Source organism: Chiloscyllium plagiosum, unplaced genomic scaffold (assembly GCF_037043375.1).
Source record: "Chiloscyllium plagiosum isolate Xiang-an unplaced genomic scaffold, Cpla_swu_hap1 HiC_scaffold_27, whole genome shotgun sequence".
Taxonomy (NCBI): Eukaryota; Metazoa; Chordata; class Chondrichthyes; order Orectolobiformes; family Hemiscylliidae; genus Chiloscyllium; species Chiloscyllium plagiosum.
The window spans coordinates 73,870,246-73,887,454 of record NW_028270165.1 but is presented as its reverse complement, the minus strand read 5'-3'; the positions used below and the strand labels follow the sequence as shown (position 1 = coordinate 73,887,454).

The window sequence follows — 17,209 nt, the reverse complement described above, 5'->3', positions numbered from 1 at the left end:
AGAGAGACAGTGTGTGAGAGAGAGAGAGAGACAGTGTGTGAGAGAGAGAGAGAGAGACAGTGTGTGAGAGAGAGAGAGAGAAGGACTGTGTGTGTGTGAGAGAGAGGGACAGTGTGTGTGTGTGAGAGAGAGAGAGGGACAGTGTGTGAGAGAGAGAGAGAGAAGGACTGTGTGTGAGAGAGAGAGAGAGAAGGACTGTGTGTGAGAGAGAGAGAGGGACTGTGTGTGTGTGAGAGAGAGAAGGACAGTGTGTGTGAGAGAGAGAGGGACAGTGTGTGTGTGTGAGAGAGAGGGACAGTGTGTGTGTGTGAGAGAGAGGGACAGTGTGTTTGTGTGTGAGAGAGAGGGACAGTGTGTGTGTGAGAGAGAGGGACAGTGTGTGTGTGTGTGTGAGAGAGAGAGACAGTGTGTGTGTGTGTGTGTGAGAGAGAGGGACAGTGTGTGTGAGAGAGAAGGACAGTGTGTGTGAGAGAGAAGGACAGTGTGTGTGAGAGAGAGGGATAGTGTGTGTGTGTGAGAGAGAGGGACAGTGTGTGTGTTTGAGAGAGAGGGACAGTGTGTGTGTGAGAGAGAGGGACAGTGTGTGTGTGAGAGAGAGGGACTGTGTGTGTGTGAGAGAGAGAGGGACAGTGTGTGTGTGTGAGAGAGAGGGACAGTGTGTGTGTGAGAGAGAGGGACAGTGTGTGTGTGAGAGAGAGGGACAGTGTGTGTGTGTGAGAGAGAGGGACAGTGTGTGTGTGTGAGAGAGAGGGACAGTGTGTGTGTGTGTGAGAGAGAGGGACAGTGTGTGTGTGTGTGAGAGAGAGACTGTGTGTGTGTGTGTGTGAGAGAGGGACAGTGTGTGTGTGAGAGAGAGGGACAGTGTGTGTGTGTGAGAGAGAGGGACAGTGTGTGTGTGTGAGAGAGAGGGACTGTGTGTGTGTGAGAGAGAGGGACAATGTGTGTGTGTGAGAGAGAGGGACAGTGTGTGTGTGTGAGAGAGAGGGACAGTGTGTGTGTGTGAGAGAGAGGGACAGTGTGTGTGCGTGTGAGAGAGAGGGACAGTGTGTGTGTGAGAGAGAGGGGCAGTGTGTGTGTGTGTGTGAGAGAGAGGGACAGTGTGTGTGTGAGAGAGAGGGACAGTGTGTGTGTGTGTGAGAGAGAGGGACTGTGTGTGTGTGTGTGAGAGAGAGGGACTGTGTGTGTGTGTGTGAGAGAGAGGGACTGTGTGTGTGTGTGTGTGAGAGAGAGGGACAGTGTGTGTGTGAGAGAGAGGGACAGTGTGTGTGTGTGTGTGAGAGAGAGGGACAGTGTGTGTGTGTGAGAGAGGGACAGTGTGTGTGTGTGAGAGAGGGACAGTGTGTGTGTGTGTGAGAGAGAGGGACAGTGTGTGTGTGAGAGAGAGGGACAGTGTGTGTGTGTGAGAGAGGGACAGTGTGTGTGTGTGTGTGTGTGTGAGAGAGAGAGGGACAGTGTGTGTGTGAGAGAGAGGGACAGTGTGTGTGTGAGAGAGAGGGACAGTGTGTGTGTGTGTGAGAGAGAGAGGGACAGTGTGTGTGTGAGAGAGAGGGACAGTGTGTGTGTGTGAGAGAGAGGGACAGTGTGTGTGTGTGAGAGAGAGGGACAGTGTGTGTGAGAGAGGGACAGTGTGTGTGTGCGTGAGAGAGGGACAGTGTGTGTGTGAGAGAGAGAGAGACAGTGTGTGTGTGAGAGAGAGGGACAGTGTGTGTGTGAGAGAGAGAGGGACAGTGTGTGTGAGAGAGAGGGACAGTGTGTGTGAGAGAGAGGGACAGTGTGTGTGTGAGAGAGAGGGACAGTGTGTGTGTGAGAGAGAGGGGGACAGTGTGTGTGTGTGTGTGTGTGTGTGTGAGAGAGGGACAGTGTGTGTGTGAGAGAGGGACTGTGTGTGTGTGTATGAGAGAGAGAGGGACAGTGTGTGTGTGTGTGAGAGAGAGAGAGGGACAGTGTGTGTGAGAGAGAGGGAGAGAGGGACAGTGTGTGTGTGAGAGAGGGACAGTGTGTGTGTGTGTATGAGAGAGAGAGGGACAGTGTGTGTGTGTGTGAGAGAGAGAGGGGGACAGTGTGTGTGTTTGTGTGTGTGAGAGAGGGACAGTGTGTGTGTGAGAGAGAGGGATAGTGTGTGTGTGAGAGAGAGGGACAGTGTGTGTGTGTGTGAGAGAGAGGGACTGTGTGTGTGTGTGTGTGAGAGAGAGGGACAGTGTGTGTGTGAGAGAGAGGGACAGTGTGTGTGTGTGTGTGTGTGTGTGTGTGTGAGAGAGAGGGACAGTGTGTGTGTGTGAGAGAGGGACAGTGTGTGTGTGAGAGAGAGGGACAGTGTGTGTGTGTGTGAGAGAGAGACAGTGTGTGTGTGTGAGAGAGAGAGACAGTGTGTGTGTGTGTGTGAGAGAGAGGGACAGTGTGTGTGTGAGAGAGGGACAGTGTGTGTGTGTGTATGAGAGAGAGAGGGACAGTGTGTGTGTGTGTGAGAGAGAGAGAGGGACAGTGTGTGTGTGTGAGAGAGAGAGGGACAGTGTGTGTGAGAGAGAGGGAGAGAGGGACAGTGTGTGTGTGTGGGAGAGAGGGAGAGAGGGACAGTGTGTGTGTGTGAGAGAGAGAGGGACAGTGTGTGTGTGAGAGAGAGAGGGACAGTGTGTGTGTGAGAGAGAGAGGGACAGTGTGTGTGTGAGAGAGAGAGAGGGACAGTGTGTGTGTGTGTGAGAGAGAGAGAGAGGGACAGTGTGTGTAAGAGAGAGAGAGAGAGAGACAGTGTGTGTGAGAGAGAGACAGTGTGTGAGAGAGAGAGAGATTAGGACTGTGTGTGTGAGAGAGAGAGAGAGAAGGACTGTGTGAGAGAGAGAGAGAGAAGGACTGTGTGAGAGAGAGAGAGAGAAGGACTGTGTGTGAGAGAGAGAGAGGGACTGTGTGTGTGACAGAGAGAGGGACAGTGTGTGTGTGTGAGAGAGAGAGGGACAGTGTGTGTGTGTGTGAGAGAGAGGGACAGTGTGTGTGTGAGAGAGCGGGACAGTGTGTGTGTGTGTGAGAGAGAGACAGTGTGTGTGTGTGAGAGAGAGAGACAGTGTGTGTGTGTGAGAGAGAGAGACAGTGTGTGTGTGTGTGTGTGAGAGAGAGGACAGTGTGTGTGTGTGAGAGAGAGGGACAATGTGTGTGTGTGAGAGAGGGACAGTGTGTGTGAGAGAGAGAGGGACAGTGTGTGTGTGTGTGAGAGAGAGAGGGACAGTGTGTGTGTGTGAGAGAGAGAGGGACAGTGTGTGTGTGAGAGAGAGAGGGGGACAGTGTGTGTGTGTGTGAGAGAGAGAGAGAGGGACAGTGTGTGTGTGAGAGAGAGAGAGAGACAGTGTGAGAGAGAGGGACAGTGTGTGTGTGTGTGTGAGAGAGAGGGACAGTGTGTGTGTGTGTGTGAGAGAGAGGGACAGTGTGTGTGTGTGTGAGAGAGAGGGACAGTGTGTGTGTGTGAGAGAGAGGGACAATGTGTGTGTGTGAGAGAGAGGGACAGTGTGTGTGTGTGAGAGAGAGGGACAGTGTGTGTGTGTGTGAGAGAGAGGGACAGTGTGTTTGTGTGTGTGAGAGAGGGACAGTGTGTGTGTGAGAGAGAGGGATAGTGTGTGTGTGAGAGAGAGGGATAGTGTGTGTGTGAGAGAGAGGGACAGTGTGTGTGTGTGAGAGAGAGGGACTGTGTGTGTGTGTGTGAGAGAGAGGGACAGTGTGTGTGTGAGAGAGAGGGACAGTGTGTGTGTGTGTGTGTGTGTGTGAGAGAGAGGGACAGTGTGTGTGTGTGAGAGAGGGACAGTGTGTGTGTGAGAGAGAGGGACAGTGTGTGTGAGAGAGAGAGGGACAGTGTGTGTGTGAGAGAGAGAGAGGGACAGTGTGTGTGTGAGAGAGAGGGACAGTGTGTGTGTGTGAGAGAGGGACTGTGTGTGTGTGTGTGTGAGAGAGGGACAGTGTGTGTGAGAGAGAGAGAGGGACAGTGTGTGTGTGAGAGAGAGAGGGACAGTGTGTGTGTGAGAGAGAGAGGGACAGTGTGTGTGTGTGTGAGAGAGAGAGGGACAGTGTGTGAGTGAGAGAGAGAGAGGGACAGTGTGTGTGTGAGAGAGAGGGACAGTGTGTGTGAGAGAGGGACAGTGTGTGTGTGTGAGAGAGGGACAGTGTGTGCGTGTGTGAGAGAGGGACAGTGTGTGTGTGTGTGAGAGAGGGACAGTGTGTGTGTGTGAGAGAGAGGGACAGTGTGTGTGTGAGAGAGAGGGACAGTGTGTGTGTGAGAGAGAGGGACAGTGTGTGTGTGAGAGAGAGGGACAGTGTGTGTGTGAGAGAGAGAGAGGGACAGTGTGTGTGTGTGAGAGAGAGGGACAGTGTGTGTGTGAGAGAGAGGGACAGTGTGTGTGTGTGTGAGAGAGAGGGACAGTGTGTGTGTGTGTGAGAGAGAGGGACAGTGTGTGTGTGTGTGAGAGAGAGGGACAGTGTGTGTGTGAGAGAGAGGGACAGTGTGTGTGTGAGAGAGAGGGACAGTGTGTGTGTGAGAGAGAGAGAGGGACAGTGTGTGTGTGTGTGAGAGAGAGGGACAGTGTGTGTGTGTGAGAGAGAGGGACAGTGTGTGTGTGTGAGAGAGAGGGACAGTGTGTGTGTGAGAGAGAGGGACAGTGTGTGTGTGAGAGAGAGGGACAGTGTGTGTGTGAGAGAGAGGGACAGTGTGTGTGTGTGAGAGAGAAAGGGACAGTGTGTGTGTGTGTGTGTGAGAGAGGGACAGTGTGTGTGTGTGAGAGAGAGGGACAATGTGTGTGTGAGAGAGAGGGACAGTGTGTGTGTGAGAGAGAGGGACAGTGTGTGTGTGTGAGAGAGAAAGGGACAGTGTGTGTGTGTGTGTGAGAGAGAGGGACAGTGTGTGTGTGTGAGAGAGAGGGACAGTGTGTGTGTGTGAGAGAGAGGGACAGTGTGTGTGTGAGAGAGAGGGACAGTGTGTGTGTGTGAGAGAGAGGGACAGTGTGTGTGTGTGTGAGAGAGAGGGACTGTGTGTGTGTGTGTGAGAGAGAGGGACTGTGTGTGTGTGTGAGAGAGAGGGACAGTGTGTGTGTGTGTCAGAGAGAGGGACAGTGTGTGTGTGAGAGAGAGGGACAGTGTGTGTGTGAGAGAGAGGGACAGGGAGTGTGTGAGAGAGAGAGAGGGACAGTGTGTGTGTGTGTGAGAGAGGGACAGTGTGTGTGTGTGAGAGAGGGACAGTGTGTGTGTGTGAGAGAGAGGGACAGTGTGTGTGTGAGAGAGAGAGAGAGGGACAGTGTGTGTGTGAGAGAGGGACAGTGTGTGTGTGTGAGAGAGGGACAGTGTGTGTGTGAGAGAGGGACAGTGTGTGTGTGAGAGAGGGACAGTGTGTGTGTGTGAGAGAGGGACAGTGTGTGTGTGTGAGAGAGGGACAGTGTGTGTGTGAGAGAGAGGGACAGTGTGTGTGTGAGAGAGAGGGACAGTGTGTGTGAGAGAGAGGGACAGTGTGTGTGAGAGAGAGGGACAGTGTGTGTGAGAGAGAGGGACAGTGTGTGTGTGTGTGTGAGAGAGGGAGAGTGTGTGTGTGTGTGTGAGAGAGAGGGACAGTGTGTGTGAGAGAGAGAGACAGTGTGTGTGTGAGAGAGAGAGGGACTGTGTGTGTGTGAGAGAGAGGGACAGTGTGTGTGTGTGAGAGAGAGGGACAGTGTGTGTGTGTGAGAGAGAGGGACAGTGTGTGTGTGTGAGAGAGAGGGACAGTGTGTGTGTGTGAGAGAGAGGGACAGTGTGTGTGTGAGAGAGAGAGACAGTGTGTGTGTGAGAGAGAGTGGGACAGTGTGTGTGTGAGAGAGAGGGACAGTGTGTATGTGAGAGAGAGAGGGACAGTGTGTGTGTGAGAGAGAGGGACAGTGTGTGTGTGAGAGAGAGGGACAATGTGTGTGTGTGTGAGAGAGAGAGGGACTGTGTGTGTGTGTGTGAGAGAGAGGGACAGTGTGTGTGTGTGTGAGAGAGAGGGACAGTGTGTGTGTGTGTGTGAGAGAGGGACAGTGTGTGTGTGTGTGAGAGAGAGGGACCGTGTGTGTGTGAGAGAGGGACAGTGTGTGTGTGAGAGAGGGACAGTGTGTGTGAGAGAGAGAGAGGGACAGTGTGTGTGTGAGAGAGGGACAGTGTGTGTGTGAGAGAGGGACAGTGTGTGTGAGAGAGAGAGAGGGACAGTGTGTGTGTGAGAGAGAGGGACAGTGTGTGTGAGAGAGAGAGAGGGACAGTGTGTGTGTGAGAGAGAGAGGGACAGTGTGTGTGTGAGAGAGGGACAGTGTGTGTGTGAGAGAGAGAGGGACAGTGTGTGTGTGTGAGAGAGAGGGACAGTGTGTGTGTGTGAGAGAGAGGGACAGTGTGTGTGTGTGAGAGAGAGGGACAGTGTGTGTGTGTGTGAGAGAGGGACAGTGTGTGTTATTGAGAGAGAGGGACAGTGTGTGTGTGAGAGAGGGACAGTGTGTGTGTGAGAGAGGGACAGTGTGTGTGTGAGAGAGAGAGGGACAGTGTGTGTGTGTGAGAGAGAGAGGGACTGTGTGTGTGAGAGAGAGGGACAGTGTGTATGTGAGAGAGAGAGAGGGACAGTGTTTGTGTGTGAGAGAGAGGGACAGTGTGTGTGTGTGTGTGTGAGAGAGACAGTGTGTGTGTGAGAGAGAGACAGTGTGTGTGTGAGAGAGAGACAGTGTGTGTGTGAGAGAGAGACAGTGTGTGTGTGAGAGGGAGACAGTGTGTGTGTGAGAGAGAGAGGGACAGTGTGTGTGTGTGTGTGAGAGAGGGACAGTGTGTGTGAGAGAGAGAGAGGGACAGTGTGTGTGTGTGAGAGAGAGACTGTGTGTGTGAGAGAGAGGGACAGTGTGTGTGTGTGAGAGAGAGGGACAGTGTGTGTGTGTGAGAGAGAGGGACAGTGTGTGTGTGAGAGAGAGAGAGGGACAGTGTGTGTGTGTGAGAGAGGGACAGTGTGTGTGTGTGAGAGAGGGACAATGTGTGTGTGAGAGAGAGGGACAGTGTGTGTGTGAGAGAGAGAGAGGGACAGTGTGTGTGTGTGAGAGAGAGGGACAGTGTGTGTGAGAGAGAGGGACCGTGTGTGTGTGTGTGTGAGAGAGGGACAGTGTGTCTGAGAGAGAGAGGGACAGTGTGTGTGTGTGAGAGAGAGAGGGACAGTGTGTGTGTGTGAGAGAGAGAGGGACAGTGTGTGTGTGTGAGAGAGAGGGACAGTGTGTGTGTGTGAGAGAGAGGGACAGTGTGTGTGTGAGAGAGAGGGACAGTGTGTGTGTGAGAGAGAGCGAGACAGTGTGTGTGTGTGAGAGAGAAGGACAGTGTGTGTGTGTGAGAGAGAGGGACAGTGTGTGTGTGTGTGTGTGAGAGAGGGACAGTGTGTGTGTGTGTGTGTGAGAGAGGGACAGTGTGTGTGTGTGAGAGAGGGACAGTGTGTGTGTGAGAGAGAGAGAGGGACAGTGTGTGTGTGAGAGAGAGAGGGACAGTGTGTGTGAGAGAGAGGGACAGTGTGTGTGTGAGAGAGAGAGGGACAGTGTGTGTGAGAGAGAGGGGGACAGTGTGTGTGTGTGAGAGGGACAGTGTGTGTGTGTGTGTGTGTGAGAGAGGGACAGTGTGTGTGTGAGAGAGAGAGGGACAGTGTGTGTGTGTGAGAGAGGGACTGTGTGTGTGTGTGAGAGAGGGACAGTGTGTGTGTGTGAGAGAGGGACTGTGTGTGTGTGTGAGAGAGGGACAGTGTGTGTGTGTGAGAGAGAGAGACATTGTGTGTGTGTGAGAGAGAGGGACAGTGTGTGTGTGTGAGAGGGACAGTGTGTGTGTGAGAGAGGGACAGTGTGTGTGTGAGAGAGGGACAGTGTGTGTGTGTGAGAGAGAGAGACATTGTGTGTGTGTGAGAGAGAGGGACAGTGTGTGTGTGTGTGAGAGGGACAGTGTGTGTGTGAGAGAGGGACAGTGTGTGTGTGTGTGAGAGAGAGGGACAGTGTGTGTGTGTGAGAGAGAGAGAGGGACAGTGTGTGTGAGAGAGAGGGACAGTGTGTGTGTGTGTGAGAGAGAGGGACAGTGTGTGTGTGTGAGAGAGAGGGACAGTGCGTGAGAGAGAGGGACAGTGTGTGTGTGAGAGAGAGGGACAGTGTGTGTGTGTGTGTGAGAGAGAGGGACAGTGTGTGTGTGTGTGTGAGAGAGGGACAGTGTGTGTGTGTGAGAGGGAGAGGGACAGTGTGTGTGTGTGTGTGAGAGAGAGGGACAGTGTGTGTGTGAGAGAGAGAGACAGTGTGTGTGAGAGAGAGAGGGACTGTGTGTGTGAGAGAGAGAGAGAGGGACAGTGTGTGTGAGAGAGAGAGAGGGACATGTTTGTGTGTGAGAGAGAGGGACTGTGTGTGTGTGTGTGTGTGAGAGAGACAGTGTGTGTGTGTGAGAGAGAGACAGTGTGTGTGTGAGAGGGAGATAGTGTGTGTGTGTGAGAGAGAGGGACAGTGTGTGTGTGTGTGAGAGAGAGAGAGGGACAGTGTGTGTGAGAGAGAGGGAGAGAGGGACAGTGTGTGTGTGAGAGAGGGACAGTGTGTGTGTGTGTATGAGAGAGAGAGGGACAGTGTGTGTGTGTGTGAGAGAGAGAGGGGGACAGTGTGTGTGTTTGTGTGTGTGAGAGAGGGACAGTGTGTGTGTGAGAGAGAGGGATAGTGTGTGTGTGAGAGAGAGGGACAGTGTGTGTGTGTGTGAGAGAGAGGGACTGTGTGTGTGTGTGTGTGAGAGAGAGGGACAGTGTGTGTGTGAGAGAGAGGGACAGTGTGTGTGTGTGTGTGTGTGTGTGTGTGAGAGAGAGGGACAGTGTGTGTGTGTGAGAGAGGGACAGTGTGTGTGTGAGAGAGAGGGACAGTGTGTGTGTGTGTGAGAGAGAGACAGTGTGTGTGTGTGAGAGAGAGAGACAGTGTGTGTGTGTGTGTGAGAGAGAGGGACAGTGTGTGTGTGAGAGAGGGACAGTGTGTGTGTGTGTATGAGAGAGAGAGGGACAGTGTGTGTGTGTGTGAGAGAGAGAGAGGGACAGTGTGTGTGTGTGAGAGAGAGAGGGACAGTGTGTGTGAGAGAGAGGGAGAGAGGGACAGTGTGTGTGTGTGGGAGAGAGGGAGAGAGGGACAGTGTGTGTGTGTGAGAGAGAGAGGGACAGTGTGTGTGTGAGAGAGAGAGGGACAGTGTGTGTGTGAGAGAGAGAGGGACAGTGTGTGTGTGAGAGAGAGAGAGGGACAGTGTGTGTGTGTGTGAGAGAGAGAGAGAGGGACAGTGTGTGTAAGAGAGAGAGAGAGAGAGAGAGACAGTGTGTGTGAGAGAGAGACAGTGTGTGAGAGAGAGAGAGATTAGGACTGTGTGTGTGAGAGAGAGAGAGAGAAGGACTGTGTGAGAGAGAGAGAGAGAAGGACTGTGTGAGAGAGAGAGAGAGAAGGACTGTGTGTGAGAGAGAGAGAGGGACTGTGTGTGTGACAGAGAGAGGGACAGTGTGTGTGTGTGAGAGAGAGAGGGACAGTGTGTGTGTGTGTGAGAGAGAGGGACAGTGTGTGTGTGAGAGAGCGGGACAGTGTGTGTGTGTGTGAGAGAGAGAGAGACAGTGTGTGTGTGTGAGAGAGAGAGACAGTGTGTGTGTGTGAGAGAGAGAGACAGTGTGTGTGTGTGTGTGTGAGAGAGAGGACAGTGTGTGTGTGTGAGAGAGAGGGACAATGTGTGTGTGTGAGAGAGGGACAGTGTGTGTGAGAGAGAGAGGGACAGTGTGTGTGTGTGTGAGAGAGAGAGGGACAGTGTGTGTGTGTGAGAGAGAGAGGGACAGTGTGTGTGTGAGAGAGAGAGGGGGACAGTGTGTGTGTGTGTGAGAGAGAGAGAGAGGGACAGTGTGTGTGAGAGAGAGAGAGAGAGACAGTGTGAGAGAGAGGGACAGTGTGTGTGTGTGTGTGAGAGAGAGGGACAGTGTGTGTGTGTGTGTGAGAGAGAGGGACAGTGTGTGTGTGTGTGAGAGAGAGGGACAGTGTGTGTGTGTGAGAGAGAGGGACAATGTGTGTGTGTGAGAGAGAGGGACAGTGTGTGTGTGTGAGAGAGAGGGACAGTGTGTGTGTGTGTGAGAGAGAGGGACAGTGTGTTTGTGTGTGTGAGAGAGGGACAGTGTGTGTGTGAGAGAGAGGGATAGTGTGTGTGTGAGAGAGAGGGATAGTGTGTGTGTGAGAGAGAGGGACAGTGTGTGTGTGTGAGAGAGAGGGACTGTGTGTGTGTGTGTGAGAGAGAGGGACAGTGTGTGTGTGAGAGAGAGGGACAGTGTGTGTGTGTGTGTGTGTGTGTGAGAGAGAGGGACAGTGTGTGTGTGTGAGAGAGGGACAGTGTGTGTGTGAGAGAGAGGGACAGTGTGTGTGAGAGAGAGAGGGACAGTGTGTGTGTGAGAGAGAGAGAGGGACAGTGTGTGTGTGAGAGAGAGGGACAGTGTGTGTGTGTGAGAGAGGGACTGTGTGTGTGTGTGTGTGAGAGAGGGACAGTGTGTGTGAGAGAGAGAGAGGGACAGTGTGTGTGTGAGAGAGAGAGGGACAGTGTGTGTGTGAGAGAGAGAGGGACAGTGTGTGTGTGTGAGAGAGAGAGGGACAGTGTGTGAGTGAGAGAGAGAGAGGGACAGTGTGTGTGTGAGAGAGAGGGACAGTGTGTGTGAGAGAGGGACAGTGTGTGTGTGTGAGAGAGGGACAGTGTGTGCGTGTGTGAGAGAGGGACAGTGTGTGTGTGTGTGAGAGAGGGACAGTGTGTGTGTGTGAGAGAGAGGGACAGTGTGTGTGTGAGAGAGAGGGACAGTGTGTGTGTGAGAGAGAGGGACAGTGTGTGTGTGAGAGAGAGAGAGGGACAGTGTGTGTGTGTGAGAGAGAGGGACAGTGTGTGTGTGAGAGAGAGGGACAGTGTGTGTGTGTGTGAGAGAGAGGGACAGTGTGTGTGTGTGTGAGAGAGAGGGACAGTGTGTGTGTGTGTGAGAGAGAGGGACAGTGTGTGTGTGAGAGAGAGGGACAGTGTGTGTGTGAGAGAGAGGGACAGTGTGTGTGTGAGAGAGAGAGAGGGACAGTGTGTGTGTGTGTGAGAGAGAGGGACAGTGTGTGTGTGTGAGAGAGAGGGACAGTGTGTGTGTGTGAGAGAGAGGGACAGTGTGTGTGTGAGAGAGAGGGACAGTGTGTGTGTGAGAGAGAGGGACAGTGTGTGTGTGAGAGAGAGGGACAGTGTGTGTGTGTGAGAGAGAAAGGGACAGTGTGTGTGTGTGTGTGTGAGAGAGGGACAGTGTGTGTGTGTGAGAGAGAGGGACAGTGTGTGTGTGAGAGAGAGGGACAGTGTGTGTGTGAGAGAGAGGGACAGTGTGTGTGTGTGAGAGAGAAAGGGACAGTGTGTGTGTGTGTGTGAGAGAGAGGGACAGTGTGTGTGTGTGAGAGAGAGGGACAGTGTGTGTGTGTGAGAGAGAGGGACAGTGTGTGTGTGAGAGAGAGGGACAGTGTGTGTGTGTGAGAGAGAGGGACAGTGTGTGTGTGTGTGAGAGAGAGGGACTGTGTGTGTGTGTGTGAGAGAGAGGGACTGTGTGTGTGTGTGAGAGAGAGGGACAGTGTGTGTGTGTGTCAGAGAGAGGGACAGTGTGTGTGTGAGAGAGAGGGACAGTGTGTGTGTGAGAGAGAGGGACAGGGAGTGTGTGAGAGAGAGAGAGGGACAGTGTGTGTGTGTGTGAGAGAGGGACAGTGTGTGTGTGTGAGAGAGGGACAGTGTGTGTGTGTGAGAGAGAGGGACAGTGTGTGTGTGAGAGAGAGAGAGAGGGACAGTGTGTGTGTGAGAGAGGGACAGTGTGTGTGTGTGAGAGAGGGACAGTGTGTGTGTGAGAGAGGGACAGTGTGTGTGTGAGAGAGGGACAGTGTGTGTGTGTGAGAGAGGGACAGTGTGTGTGTGTGAGAGAGGGACAGTGTGTGTGTGAGAGAGAGGGACAGTGTGTGTGTGAGAGAGAGGGACAGTGTGTGTGAGAGAGAGGGACAGTGTGTGTGAGAGAGAGGGACAGTGTGTGTGAGAGAGAGGGACTGTGTGTGTGTGTGTGAGAGAGGGAGAGTGTGTGTGTGTGTGTGAGAGAGAGGGACAGTGTGTGTGAGAGAGAGAGACAGTGTGTGTGTGAGAGAGAGAGGGACTGTGTGTGTGTGAGAGAGAGGGACAGTGTGTGTGTGTGAGAGAGAGGGACAGTGTGTGTGTGTGAGAGAGAGGGACTGTGTGTGTGTGTGAGAGAGAGGGACAGTGTGTGTGTGTGAGAGAGAGGGACAGTGTGTGTGTGAGAGAGAGAGACAGTGTGTGTGTGAGAGAGAGTGGGACAGTGTGTGTGTGAGAGAGAGGGACAGTGTGTATGTGAGAGAGAGAGGGACAGTGTGTGTGTGAGAGAGAGGGACAGTGTGTGTGTGAGAGAGAGGGACAATGTGTGTGTGTGTGAGAGAGAGAGGGACAGTGTGTGTGTGTGTGAGAGAGAGGGACAGTGTGTGTGTGTGTGAGAGAGAGGGACAGTGTGTGTGTGTGTGTGAGAGAGGGACAGTGTGTGTGTGTGTGAGAGAGAGGGACCGTGTGTGTGTGAGAGAGGGACAGTGTGTGTGTGAGAGAGGGACAGTGTGTGTGAGAGAGAGAGAGGGACAGTGTGTGTGTGAGAGAGGGACAGTGTGTGTGAGAGAGAGAGAGGGACAGTGTGTGTGTGAGAGAGAGGGACAGTGTGTGTGAGAGAGAGAGAGGGACAGTGTGTGTGTGAGAGAGAGAGGGACAGTGTGTGTGTGAGAGAGGGACAGTGTGTGTGTGAGAGAGAGAGGGACAGTGTGTGTGTGTGAGAGAGAGGGACAGTGTGTGTGTGTGAGAGAGAGGGACAGTGTGTGTGTGTGAGAGAGAGGGACAGTGTGTGTGTGTGTGAGAGAGGGACAGTGTGTGTTATTGAGAGAGAGGGACAGTGTGTGTGTGAGAGAGGGACAGTGTGTGTGTGAGAGAGGGACAGTGTGTGTGTGAGAGAGAGAGGGACAGTGTGTGTGTGTGAGAGAGAGAGGGACTGTGTGTGTGAGAGAGAGGGACAGTGTGTATGTGAGAGAGAGAGAGGGACAGTGTTTGTGTGTGAGAGAGAGGGACAGTGTGTGTGTGTGTGTGTGAGAGAGACAGTGTGTGTGTGAGAGAGAGACAGTGTGTGTGTGAGAGAGAGACAGTGTGTGTGTGAGAGAGAGACAGTGTGTGTGTGAGAGAGAGACAGTGTGTGTGTGAGAGGGAGACAGTGTGTGTGTGAGAGAGAGAGGGACAGTGTGTGTGTGTGTGTGAGAGAGGGACAGTGTGTGTGAGAGAGAGAGAGGGACAGTGTGTGTGTGTGAGAGAGAGACTGTGTGTGTGAGAGAGAGGGACAGTGTGTGTGTGTGAGAGAGAGGGACAGTGTGTGTGTGTGAGAGAGAGGGACAGTGTGTGTGTGAGAGAGAGAGAGGGACAGTGTGTGTGTGTGAGAGAGGGACAGTGTGTGTGTGTGAGAGAGGGACAATGTGTGTGTGAGAGAGAGGGACAGTGTGTGTGTGAGAGAGAGAGAGGGACAGTGTGTGTGTGTGAGAGAGAGGGACAGTGTGTGTGAGAGAGAGGGACCGTGTGTGTGTGTGTGTGAGAGAGGGACAGTGTGTCTGAGAGAGAGAGGGACAGTGTGTGTGTGTGAGAGAGAGAGGGACAGTGTGTGTGTGTGAGAGAGAGAGGGACAGTGTGTGTGTGTGAGAGAGAGGGACAGTGTGTGTGTGTGAGAGAGAGGGACAGTGTGTGTGTGAGAGAGAGGGACAGTGTGTGTGTGAGAGAGAGCGAGACAGTGTGTGTGTGTGAGAGAGAAGGACAGTGTGTGTGTGTGAGAGAGAGGGACAGTGTGTGTGTGTGTGTGTGAGAGAGGGACAGTGTGTGTGTGTGTGTGTGAGAGAGGGACAGTGTGTGTGTGTGAGAGAGGGACAGTGTGTGTGTGAGAGAGAGAGAGGGACAGTGTGTGTGTGAGAGAGAGAGGGACAGTGTGTGTGAGAGAGAGGGACAGTGTGTGTGTGAGAGAGAGAGGGACAGTGTGTGTGAGAGAGAGGGGGACAGTGTGTGTGTGTGAGAGGGACAGTGTGTGTGTGTGTGTGAGAGAGGGACAGTGTGTGTGTGAGAGAGAGAGGGACAGTGTGTGTGTGTGAGAGAGGGACTGTGTGTGTGTGTGAGAGAGGGACAGTGTGTGTGTGTGAGAGAGGGACTGTGTGTGTGTGTGAGAGAGGGACAGTGTGTGTGTGTGAGAGAGAGAGACATTGTGTGTGTGTGAGAGAGAGGGACAGTGTGTGTGTGTGTGAGAGGGACAGTGTGTGTGTGAGAGAGGGACAGTGTGTGTGTGAGAGAGGGACAGTGTGTGTGTGTGAGAGAGAGAGACATTGTGTGTGTGTGAGAGAGAGGGACAGTGTGTGTGTGTGTGAGAGGGACAGTGTGTGTGTGAGAGAGGGACAGTGTGTGTGTGTGTGAGAGAGAGGGACAGTGTGTGTGTGTGAGAGAGAGAGAGGGACAGTGTGTGTGAGAGAGAGGGACAGTGTGTGTGTGTGTGAGAGAGAGGGACAGTGTGTGTGTGTGAGAGAGAGGGACAGTGCGTGAGAGAGAGGGACAGTGTGTGTGTGAGAGAGAGGGACAGTGTGTGTGTGTGTGTGAGAGAGAGGGACAGTGTGTGTGTGTGTGTGAGAGAGGGACAGTGTGTGTGTGTGAGAGGGAGAGGGACAGTGTGTGTGTGTGTGTGAGAGAGAGGGACAGTGTGTGTGTGTGAGAGAGAGAGGGACTGTGTGTGTGAGAGAGAGAGAGAGGGACAGTGTGTGTGAGAGAGAGAGAGGGACATGTTTGTGTGTGAGAGAGAGGGACTGTGTGTGTGTGTGTGTGTGAGAGAGACAGTGTGTGTGTGTGAGAGAGAGACAGTGTGTGTGTGAGAGGGAGATAGTGTGTGTGTGTGAGAGAGAGGGACAGTGTGTGTGTGAGAGAGAGAGGGACAGTGTGTGTGAGAGAGAGGGACAGTGTGTGAGAGAGAGGGACAGTGTGTGTGTGTGATTGACAATGTTTGTGTAACTTTGAGTGCTTTTGGGTGTGGCTGTCTTTGAGTCTGTGTCTGCCTGTGAATGTGGGTCTGTTCATGTACTGACATGTTTGCCTTTCTTGTGTGTATATGTGTTTGCGTGCACCCCGTCTGTCTGTCCGTGAAAGTCCTTGTGTGCCGTGGAGCTGTCGTTCTTTTGCCTCTACATTGAGCTTGTTTTGCCCTCACCATGGTATGTTCTTCTCTCCTCAGGCTCTGTGTGTACAACCCGGATCAAGACAGGGGTGGGCTACCCGCAGTTGAGTGCAATCATTGAGTGCGCAGATGCAGCCCACGGACTGAGCGGTCACATTATGTCGGTGAGTAGATCGAGGGACGCACTGTCACAGTCACTACCTCATTGTAGATGCACTCACCTGGGATTAGCGGACACTGCCCGAGATGTGTAACCCACTCCTGACGCATTGGCAGGTCATTCTGTCCCCATTCTGAAACATTACTCACTTTACGCTGTTTGTTAATTACCACTTCGTTCGAATTCCAACCTGTAACTCACTCCCAGGGGATATCTCTTATTCTCCCAGGTATCTGTTATTCTGTGTATAAACCACCCCGAACCCCTCGATTAGATTCCAGTCTGGAACTCCCTCCCGGGGTATCTGTTATTCTGTATATAAACCACCCCGAACCCCTCGATTAGATTCCAGTCTGTAACTCCCTCCCGGGTATCTGTTATTCTGGATATAAACCACCCCGAACCCCTCGATTAGATTCCAGTCTGTAACTCCCTCCCGGGTATCTGTTATTGTGTAAAAAACCACCCTGAACCCCTCGATTAGATTCCAGTCTGTAACTCTCTCCCGGGTATCTGTTATTCTGTATATAAACCCCCCCGAAACCCCTCGATAAGATTCCAGTCTGTAACTCCCTCCCCGGGTATCTGTTATTCTGTATATAAATCACCCCGAACCCCTCGATTAGATTCCAGTCTGTCACTCACTCCCGGGTATCTGTTATTCTGTATATAAACCACCCCGAACCCCTCGATTAGATTCCAGTCTGTAACTCACTCCCGCGTATCTGTTATTCTATATATAAACCACCCCGAACCCCTCGATTAGATTCCACTCTGTAACTCACTCCCAGGTATCTGTTATTCTGTATATAAACCACCCCAAACCCCTCGGTTAGATTCCAGTCTGTAACTCCCTCTCGGGTATCTGTTATTCTGTATATAACCATACTCCGAACCCCTCGATTAGATTCCAGTCTGTAACTCCCTCCCGGGTATCTGTTATTCTGTATATAAACCACCCCGGACCTCTCGATTAGATTCCAGTCTGTAACTCCCTCCCGGGTATCTGTTATTCTGTGTATACACCACCCCGGACCCCTCGAATAGAATCCAGTCTGTAACTCCCTCGCGGGTATCTGTTATTCTGTATATACACAACCCTGTAGCCCTAAATCAGATTCCACTCTGTAACTCACTCCCAGGTATCTGTTATTCTGTATATAAACCACCCCGAACCCCTCGATTAGATTCCAGTCTGTAACTCCCTCTCGGGTATTTGTTATTCTGTATACAAACCACCCCGATCCCTCGATTAGATTCCAGTCTGTAACTCCCTCCCGGGTATCTGTTATTCTTTATATAAACCACCCCGAACCTATCGATTAGATTCCAGTCTGTAACTTCCACCCGGGTATCTGTTATTCTGTATATAAACCACCCCGAACACCTCAATTAGATTCCAGTCTGTAACTCACTCCCTGGGTACCTGTTATTCTGTATATAAACCACCCCAAACCCCTCGATTAGATTCCAGTCTGTAACTCCCTCCCGGGGTATCTGTTATTCTGGAAATAAACCACCCTGAACCCCTCGATTAGATTCCAGTATGTAACTCCCTCCCAGGTATCTGTTACTCTGTACATAAATCACCCCGAACCCCTCGATAAGATTCCAGTCTGTAACTCGCTCCGTATATCTGTTGTTCTGTATATAAAACACCCCGAACCTCCCGATTAGCTTCCAGTCTGTACTTTACTCCCGGATATATGTTATTCTGTATATAAACCACCCTGAACCCCTCGATTAGATTCCAGTCTGTAACTCACTCCTGGGGTATCTGTTATTCTGTATATAAACCACCCCGAACCCCT

At 52.4% G+C, this 17,209-nt stretch overlaps 1 protein-coding gene across 1 annotated transcript in view; it reads left to right on the top strand.

Annotated features, from left to right (window-relative positions):
• LOC122546944 (GMP reductase 2-like) overlaps positions 1 to 17,209 on the top strand; it is an 89,278-nt gene that overhangs the window by 32,191 nt on the left and 39,878 nt on the right. The window contains exon 6 of the mRNA XM_087974885.1: positions 15,296 to 15,402. Within this exon, the coding sequence (XP_087831011.1) occupies positions 15,296 to 15,402 (107 nt within the window). The remainder of the gene's footprint in view (positions 1 to 15,295; positions 15,403 to 17,209) is intronic.